Consider the following 10,052-nt stretch of genomic DNA (forward strand, 5'->3'; position numbering starts at 1 on the left):
CCCCCAATCTTGCTTTTGTTAGCTCTACACACCTCCAGCTCGTCTCCCATAGCTAGAGGCAATTAATCTAATTGTAGTAGTGGATATGAGCATATAAGAAATCGAACTTCTCTATGCAATCCTTTCTTCTGTCAATTTTCACGAGGTAAGTGAAAATATAGGTGGTGCACAATCTTGTTTGAAACGATATTCAATATGTGATACCGTGCCACATCGAGTCCATGGTAAAGTCATGTATGCATGTTAGTGTGACATCAGCAGAACTTTGGCTTGACAAACATCCAACAACCAATTTGTATTGACTAGCAAGCTTGTATGTGGAGCAAATAACTTTTGGTGTCGATTTTGTGTAGCATAATTTTTGTATCATTGCAATTATTGATGGAGCTAAATTGATTTTGTTGAATATATTTGAGAATATTGCATTTATAGACAAAGTTAATGTACATATGGCACAACCAATACGTGATCTAATTTATTGGATTGGGAGAATCCCACACTCATGCTATTGTGGGATTTCTTCCCCTCACGGCAAAGAAGTCATTCTCAATAGCTATTCTTCATATTTATTTCGACCAATTTTAGGTAACACTGGTGAATATAAGATATTGAAAGAATATTGCACCATAGGTCCATTTTCATTTTATGGTTGTTCTATGGTCTAGACTCTAGATGATGCCTCAGTACAACGAACATGTGTTGCAATATCTTGATGGGATGAATCCAACATTCTTACAATTCCTGGATTTCTCGCCCTAACAAGCGATATAGCAGACACATGTTGTAATGTTTTGGACAGGGGAGATCCCACATTAGTATCACCATGGGATTTTCTGCCCTTACCACTCACATAATGAACACCTCTGATGTGTTGGACTGGGTGAATCTCGTGTTTGAATCGTTGTGGGATTTCTTGTCCTCAAACCAAAGAACTTGTTCTCCGTCTCTTCATACTAGTATCAATTTACTAGGAGTAATAAAAGTGCAGATCATTCCCACAGTAAAATCAGTGATCTCTCCCGCAAGAGACGATCTTGTCACGTGGACCAAATACAACATTACTCCCTCTGTCTTGGTGCATTAGTAGGCATCTAACGAAAATCAAATAATCCTAAACGGAAGAGCTGCACGGACGACACTAGTCCAGCCAAAACATGCACGACATGCCCATCGCACCATCCATTTGCTAGCCTAGACAGCAGCATGCGGTGAGATTAGCTGTCGTGCATGTGTCGTTCAGCAAAACGTCGTCCGCGAAGTACTTCCGAATCCCAAAAGGCTAACGAAAATCAAAGTAGAGAGTTCGTGTGGTACGATCCAAATTAGCTTTGAACGCATTGATTTTCCACGCTTTTTGTGCGGCGACACTCTAAGCCTTCTTTCACTGAGCACCATACGTTTCAGCTCATACGAGGACAAGTGCCGCTCAGTCCCTCGTTGTGCGCTCGGTGTTCATCGTGAACTGCTCCCTTTTCCTCGCGGCCTAGCTGGATCTCTCTCCCCTTCGAATTTGCCAATTTCCCTCCGTGGCCCACAGGAAATTCGACGGCCAGCCGTTATATATAGCGTCAACTCCCCGCAGCCCACATCACCCCCACCAAGCCGGCTGCCTCTCTGCTGCGAACAGGCGGATTAACCAGCCAGAGGCCCGGCACAAACACTTGGCGCGGCAGACGAGCCCGGGCAGCCATGGCCATCTGCTACTGCTCGGAGCCGGCGCAATGCCTCCACCGGGCCCTGCTCGCGCCGGAGAGGCCGTACCCCAGGCTGCAGGACCGCAAGAGGACCAAGGTGCCCGCCGGCGACGGCCTTCTGGCCGAGGTGGCCTCCATCCTCTGCCTCACGGCGCCGATTGTCGGCGCGGGGATCCTCCTCTACCTGCGCTCCCTCGTGTCCATGGTGTTTCTTGGCCGCCTCGGCCAGCTCCCGCTCGCCGGCGGCTCCCTCGCGCTCGGCTTCGCCAACATCACCGGCTACTCCGTGCTCTCCGGCCTCGCCGGCGGCATGGACCCCGTCTGCGGCCAGGCCTTCGGCGCCGGCCGGACGGACCTCCTCCGCGCGGCGCTCCGCCGCACCGTCGTGCTGCTCCTGCTCGCGTCCGTCCCCATCAGCGTGCTCTGGGTCGCCATGCACCGCGTCCTCGTCGCCACGGGCCAGGACCCGGACATCGCCTCCACGGCGTACGCCTACATCCTCTGCTCCCTCCCCGACCTCGTCGTGCAGTCATTCCTCCACCCGCTCCGCATTTACCTCCGCGCGCAGTCCGTCACGCTCCCACTCACCTATGCGGCGGCGGCGGCCGTGCTCCTCCACGTGCCCATCAACTTCGTCCTCGTGGACGTCCTCGGTCTCGGCATCCGCGGCGTCGCGCTCGGCGCCGTCTGCACCAACCTGAATTTCCTGCTGTTCATCGTGGCGTACGTGTGCTTCTTCGGAATGTACGGCCACGACGAGGGCGAGACGAAAGCGTCCGTGACGGCGGCCGAGGAGGAGGGCGCCAAGGAGTGGTGGAGCTTGGTGAGGTTGTCCGTGCACAGCTGCATGTCGGTCTGCTTGGAGTGGTGGTGGTACGAGATCATGGTGCTCCTCTGCGGCGTGCTCGCTGACCCAAAGGCGGCGGTGGCGGCCATGGGGGTGCTGATCCAGACCACGTCGCTCATATACATCTTCCCGCACTCCCTCGGCTGCGCGGTGTCCACGCGCGTCGGCCACGAGCTCGGCGCCCGCCGGCCAGAGCGTGCGCGCCTCGTGGCGCGCGTCGGGCTCGGTCTGGGCGCGGTGCTAGGCGTCGTGGCATGCGCATTCGCGGTGTCCGTGCGGGGCGTGTGGGCGCGGATGTTCACCGCGGACGATGCCATCCTGCGGCTCACGGCCGCGGCGCTGCCGCTGCTGGGCTTGGCGGAGCTGGGCAATTGCCCGCAGACGACGGGGTGCGGCGTGCTGCGCGGCAGCGCGCGCCCCGACAAGGCGGCGAGGATCAACGTCTCGGCGTTCTACGGCGTGGGCATGCCCGTGGCGCTGCTGCTGGCATTCCGGCCAGGGCGGCTGGACTTCCGCGGGATGTGGGGCGGCATGCTGGCCGCGCAGCTGGTGTGCGCCGCGCTGATGCTGCGCGCCGTGGTGGCGACGGACTGGGAGGAGCAGACGGAACGCGCGCGCGAGCTCACCGGCGGCAATGCCGGCGAAGCTGTGGACGGTGGCAAGAGAAAGCATGCAGAAGCGGCCAAAGCAGATGCCGACAACTCATCGCTCGTGCTGGCCGACTGTGTGTAGCGGACGACGGGCATCGATTCTTGGATCATTTGAATCCTCGATTGATTCTTTTAGCTATAGGAAAATTTTTCTCTCTAGTTTTGTAATTTACTCAACTTTTTGGGGGGATTCCAGGCAATGACAAGCTGCGATCTCCTTACATCTTAGCTTCTTTTCCCCCTCTTTGGGTCGAGGGCTTGAAGAGCCGAGAGTGTTTACAGTGAAGAGAGGAGCCGGTGTACAAATTAAACGTAGCCACTGGCCAGCGTTGCCTGCAGATTTGACAGCAACGCCAAACAATCTCTTTTAATTTCCCCTTTTCTCTTTTCCCGCGGTGATCTCTAATAGCAGGACCTGAATATGCTGATCTTAGTTATTAATGGATTTTTTTCCATGGTGGAAGCCGAAATTCTTTAATTTTGGGATTTACTAGTTACTAATGACTTAGGATCAAACTTTCATCATCTGGCATGTGCAAAGGTTTGTTATTGTGGGGTAGGTTTTTTTTTTTTGTGAGCAGGAGGCTCATAAGTGTTGTACTGGCCTCTGCCTCAGCTTATCCTGGTCAAGCCCTCTGTGTCCCTAACAGCAGAAACAAGGCGCATTGCTTCTCTGTTGGCACCTTCAATCACCACTTTCTTTGGACAATGCTGTCCCTGTCCTTCATGGTGTGCACTCTCCTTGTTGCTGTACAGATAAACTTCCAAATATGCAATGCCACTCCCCTGGGGTGCGGTGGCAGTGATGATGGAGTGGTGGTATGGTATCGGCACACAGATAGCATCTTGCATCTCATGCTCTATGGAGTTTGGTGAAGTCTGCTCCACGCGCCTAATTCGCACGGATTACAATTAGCACGCACTGCCAGTTTTCAAGGCGTGGTATTCGGGGGTTCTGGGAACCAGTACTACTAGTACTACTGTACTCCATCAGACTCACCATCCCACTCTACCAGTACAGGCAACCGAGAGATGGTTCTACACTTGATCCCAGTAAATCCTTGGCACTGAAATACTTGCACGGCCCTGGTAAATTCTGTGCAGCTGAGCCATAACTTGATTTTCTGATGTGACTTGGCACGCCCTTTTTAATTATTTTTCTGAAAAGGTAGGTGGCACTTTTGCCATTTGGAAGTAGTATACTTTAGTACTGAAAGTTGTGTGCATCATAGGGCTATCCTTTTGGTAATAAAAATGACATCCTCTCAACAATAAAAATGCCGACCTATTACTAATAAAAAATGGCATGCTTTTGATCCTACTAGAATTATCATGCTCTTAAAAATAAAAATGACATGTTATTAATAAAAAATGTCATGCTATAAATAATAAATTTGTCAAGTGAGAAAGCTAAGAAAAGGATTTTTGAACAAATGTAAAAACAAATCAGTATCAAATATATATATAGCGGTTTAAACACAAATTTCACAACACCCCCCGTCCTCAGACCAATGGCAATGGGTGCCTGCACCTCTGCACAAGGTCGCGAGTTCGGACCCTCCCTGACGCACATTGGTTGGGCACTTTCTGGATAAAGCAAAGCGAATGTTGGCTGTTGGGGAACGTAGCAGAATTTTAAAATTTTCTACGCATCACCAAGATCAATCTATGGAGCCATCTAGCAACGAGAGAGAGGAGTGCATCTACATACCCTTGTAGATCGCGAGCGGAAGCGTTCAAGAGAACGGGGTTGATGGAGTCGTACTCGTCGTGATCCAAATCACCGATGATCCTAGTGCCGAACGGACGGCACCTCCGTGTTCAACACACGTACAGCCCGGTGACGTCTCCCATGCCTTGATCCAGCAAGGAGAGAGGGAGAGGTTGAGGAAGACTCCATCCAGCAGCAGCACAACGGCGTGGTGGTGGTGGAGGAGCGTGGTACTCCAGCAGGGCTTCGCCAAGCAACGCAAGAGACGAGGAGGAGAGAGGTAGGGCTGCGCCAGGGAGAGATCAAATCGTGTGTGTTGCAGCCCCCTAACCTCAAGTATATATAGGGGAAGGGGAGGGGCTGCGCCCCCATCTAGGGTTCCCTCCCTAGGGGGGCGGCAGCCCCCAAAACCCATCTAGGGTGCGGCCAAGGGGGGAGAGAGGGGGGGCGCACCTAGGGTGGGCCTTAAGGCCCATCTGGACCTAGGGTTTGCCCCCTCCCACTCTCCCTGCGCCTTGGGCCTTGGTGGGGGGGGGGGGGCGCACCAGCCCACCTGGGGCTAGTCCCCTCCCACACTTGGCCCATGCAGCCCTCCGGGGCTGGTGGCCCACTTGGTGGACCCCCGGACCCTCCCGGTGGTCCCGGTACGTTACCGGTAAACCCCGAAACTTTTCCGGCGATCAAAACAGGACTTTCCATGTATAAATCTTTACCTCCAGACCATTCCGGAACTCCTCGTGACGTCCGGGATCTCATCTGGGACTCCGAACAACATTCGGTAACCACGTATATCTATTCCCTATAACCCTAGCGTCATCGAACCTTAAGTGTGTAGACCCTACGGGTTCGGGAACCATGCAGACATGACCGAGACGTTCTCCGGTCAATAACCAACAGCGGGATCTGGATACCCATGTTGGTTCCTACATGTTCCACGATGATCTCATCGGATGAACCACGATGTCGAGGATTCGATCAATCCCGTATTCAATTCCCTTTGTCTAGCGGTACGATACTCGTCCGAGATTCGATCGTCGGTATCCCGATACCTTGTTTAATCTCGTTACTGGCAAGTCTCTTTACTCGTTCCGTAACACATCATCCCGTGATCAACTCCTTGGTCACATTGTGCACATTATGATGATGTCCTACCGAGTGGGCCCAGAGATACCTCTCCGTTTACACGGAGTGACAAATCCCAGTCTCGATTCGTGCCAACCCAACAGACACTTTCGGAGATACCCGTAGTGCACCTTTATAGCCACCCAGTTACGTTGTGACGTTTGGCGCACCCAAAGTATTCCTACGGTATCCGGGAGTTGCACAATCTCATGGTCTAAGGAAATGATACTTGACATTAGAAAAGCTTTAGCATGCGAACTACACGATCTTGTGCTATGCTTAGGATTGGGTCTTGTCCATCACATCATTCTCCTAATGATGTGATCCCGTCATCAACGACATCCAATGTCCATGGTCAGGAAACCGTAACCATCTATTGATCAACGAGCTAGTCAACTAGAGGCTTACTAGGGACATGGTGTTGTCTATGTATCCACACATGTAACTGAGTTTCCTATCAATACAATTCTAGCATGGATAATAAACGATTATCATGAACAAGGAAATATAATAATAATCAATTTATTATTGCCTCTAGGGCATATTTCCAACAGTCTCCCACTTGCACTAGAGTCAATAATCTAGTTCACATCGCCATGTGATTAACACTCACAGGTCACATCGCCATGTGACCAACATCCAAGAGTTTACTAGTGTCACTAAACTAGTTCACATCATCATGTGATTAAGACTCAATGAGTTCTGGGTTTGATCATGTTTTGCTTGTGAGAGAGGTTTTAATCAACGGGTCTGCAACATTCAGATCCGTATTTACTTCGCAAATCTCTAGGTCATATTATAAATGCTGCTTCCACGCTCCACTTGGAGCTATTCCAAATGGTTGCTCCACTATACGTATCCGGTTTGCTACTCAGAGTCATTCGGATAGGTGTTAAAGCTTGCATCGATGTAACCCTTTACGCCGAACTCTTTATCACCTCCATAATCGAGAAACATGTCCTTATTACTCCAAGGACAATTTTGACCGCTATCTAGTGATCCACTCCTGGATCACCTTTGTACCCTCTTGCAAGACATGTGGCAAGGCACACATCAGGTGCGGTACTCAGCATGGCATACCGTATAGAGCCTATGACAAAAGCATAGGGGACGACATTCGTCCTTTCTCTTTCTTCTGCCGTGGTCGAGCTTTAAGTCTTAACTTCATACCTTACAACTCAGGAAAGAACTTCTTCCTTGACTGATCCATCTTGAACACCTTCAAGATCATGTCAAGGTATATGCTCATTTGAAAGTATCATTAAGCGTTTTGATCTATCCTTATAGATCTTGATGCTCAATGTTCAAGTAGCTTAATCCAGGCTTTCCATTGAAAAACACTTTCCAAATAACCCTATATGCTTTCCAGAAATTCTACGTCATTTCTGATCAACAACATGTCAACAACATATATTCATCAGAATTCTATAGTGCTCCCACTCACTTCTTTGGAAATACAAGTTTCTCATAAACTTTGTATACACCCAAAATCTTTGATCATCTCATCAAAGCATACATTCCAACTCCGAGATGCTTACTCCAGTCCTTAGAAGGATTGTTGGAGCTTTGCATACTTATTAGCATCTTTCAGGATTGACAAAACCTTCCGGTTGTATCACATACAACCTTTCCTCAAGAAAATCGTCGAGGAAACAATGTTTTGACATCCTATCTGCAAGATTTCATAAATAATGCAGTAATCGCTAATATAATTCCAACAGACTCTTAGCATCACTACGAGTGAGAAAGTCTCATCATAGTCAACTCCTTGAACTTGTCGGAAAAATCTTAACAACAAGTCGAGCTTTCTTAATGGTGATACTTACCATCATTGTCCGTCTTCCTTTTAAAAAATCCATCTGTACTCAACAGCCTTACGACCATCGAGCCGTTCTGCCAAGTCTACACTTTGTTTTCATACATGGATCCTCTCTCGGATTTTATGGCCTCGAGCCATTTATCGGAATCTGGGCCCACCATCGCTTCTCCATAGCTCGTAGGTTCATTGTTGTCTAGCAACATGTCTTCCAAGATAGGATTACGTACCACTCTGAAGTAGTACGCATCCTTGTCGTCCTACGAGGTTTGGGAGTGACTTGATCCAAAGTCTTATGATCAATATCATAAGCTTCCACTTCAATTGGTGTGGGTGCCACAGGAACAACTTCCTGTGCCCTGCCACACACTAGTTGAAGAGACGGTTCAATAACCTCATCAAGTCTCCACCATCCTCCCACTCAATTCTTTCGAGAGAAACTTTTCCTCGAGAAAGGACCCGATTCTAGAAACAATCCCTTATTGCTTTCGGATCTGAGACAGGAGGTATACCCAACTGTTTTGGGTGTCCTATGAAGATGCATTTATCCGCTATGGGTTCGAGCTTATCAGCCTGAAACTTTTTCACATAAGCGTCGCAGCCCCAAACTTTTAAGAAAAGGCAGCTTAGGTTTCTCTAAACCATAGTTCATACGGTGTCATCTCATCGGAATTACGTGGTGCCCTATTTAAAGTGAATGCGGTTTTCTCTAATGCCTAACCCATAAACTATCGTGGTAATTCAATAAGAGACATCATGGTATGCATCATATCCAATAGGGTGCAGTTATGATGTTCGGACACACCATCACACTATGGTGTTCCAGGCTGTATTAGTTGTGAAACAATTTTCACAATGTCTTAATTCTGTGCCAAACTCGTAATTCAGATATTCATCTCTATGATCATATCATAGATCTTTTATCCTCTTGTCACGATGATCTTTCAACTTCACCCTGAAATTACTTGAACCTTTCAATAATTCAGACTCGTGATTCATCAAGTAAACATACTCAACATCTACTCAAATCTTCTGTGAAGTAAGAACATAACGATATCCACTACATGCCTCAGCACTCATTGGACTGCACACATCAAAATGTATTACTCCCAACAAGTTGCTTTCTAGTTCCATTTTACTGAAAACGAGGCTTTCAGTCATCTTGCCCATGTGGTATGATTTGCATGTCTCAAGTGATTCAAAATCAAGTGAGTCCAAACGGTCCATTTGCATGGAGTTTCTTCATGCATATACACCAATAGACATGGTTCGCATGTCTCAAACTTTTCAAAAACGAGTGAGCCCAAAGATCCATCAACATGGAGCTTCTTCATGCGTTTTATACCGATATGACTTACGTGGCAGAGCCACAAGTAGGTGGTACTATCATTACTATCTTTTGGCATGAACATGTGTATCACTACGATCGAGATTCAATAAACCATTCATTTTAGGTGCAAGACCATTGAAGGTATTATTTAAATAAACAGAGTAACCATTATTCTCCTTAAATGAATAACCGTATTGCGATAGACATAATCCAATCATGTCTATGCTCAACGCAAACACCAATCTTGATGGTAGAGGGAGCGTACGATATTTGATCAACCTTGGAAATACTTCCAACACATATCGTCATCTCACCTTTAGCTAGTCTCCGTTTATTCCGTAGCTTTTATTTCGAGTTACTAACACTTAGCAACCGAACCGGTATCTAATACCCTGGTGCTACTAGGAGTACTAGTAAAGTACACGTTAACATAATGTATATCCAATATACTTCTACCGACCTTGTCAGCCTTCTCATCTACCAAGTATCTAGGGTAATTCTGCTCCAGTGGTTGTTCCCCTTATTATAGAAGCACTTAGTCTCGGGTTTGGGTTCAACTTTGGGTTTCTTCACTAGAGCAGCAGCTGATTTGCCATTTCATGGAGTATCCCTTCTTGTCCTTGCCCTTCTTGAAACTAGTGGTTTCACCAACCATCAACAATTGATGCTCCTTCTTGATTTCTACTTTTGTGGTGTCAAACATCGCGGATATCTCAAGGATCATCATATATGTCCCCGATACATTATAGTTCATCACGAAGCTCTAGTAGCTTGGTGGTAATGACTTCGGAGAAACATCACTATCTCATCTGGAAGATCAACTCCCACTCGATTCAAATGATTGTTGTACTCAGACAATCTAAGCACAAGTTCAACAATTGA

General features: G+C 48.1%; 1 protein-coding gene across 1 annotated transcript; it reads left to right on the top strand.

Moving 5' to 3' along the window:
* Positions 1-1,607: 1,607 nt before the first annotated feature.
* On the top strand, positions 1,608-3,619 carry LOC119302529 (protein DETOXIFICATION 49-like). The gene has a single exon (XM_037579557.1). It carries the CDS (start codon positions 1,690-1,692, stop codon positions 3,271-3,273), a length of 1,584 nt encoding a protein of 527 aa, XP_037435454.1. The 5' UTR covers positions 1,608-1,689; the 3' UTR covers positions 3,274-3,619.
* The last annotated feature ends 6,433 nt before the right edge of the window (positions 3,620-10,052 follow it).

The sequence above is a fragment of the Triticum dicoccoides genome, chromosome 5A, assembly GCF_002162155.2.
Source record: "Triticum dicoccoides isolate Atlit2015 ecotype Zavitan chromosome 5A, WEW_v2.0, whole genome shotgun sequence".
Classification (NCBI taxonomy): domain Eukaryota; kingdom Viridiplantae; phylum Streptophyta; class Magnoliopsida; order Poales; family Poaceae; genus Triticum; species Triticum dicoccoides.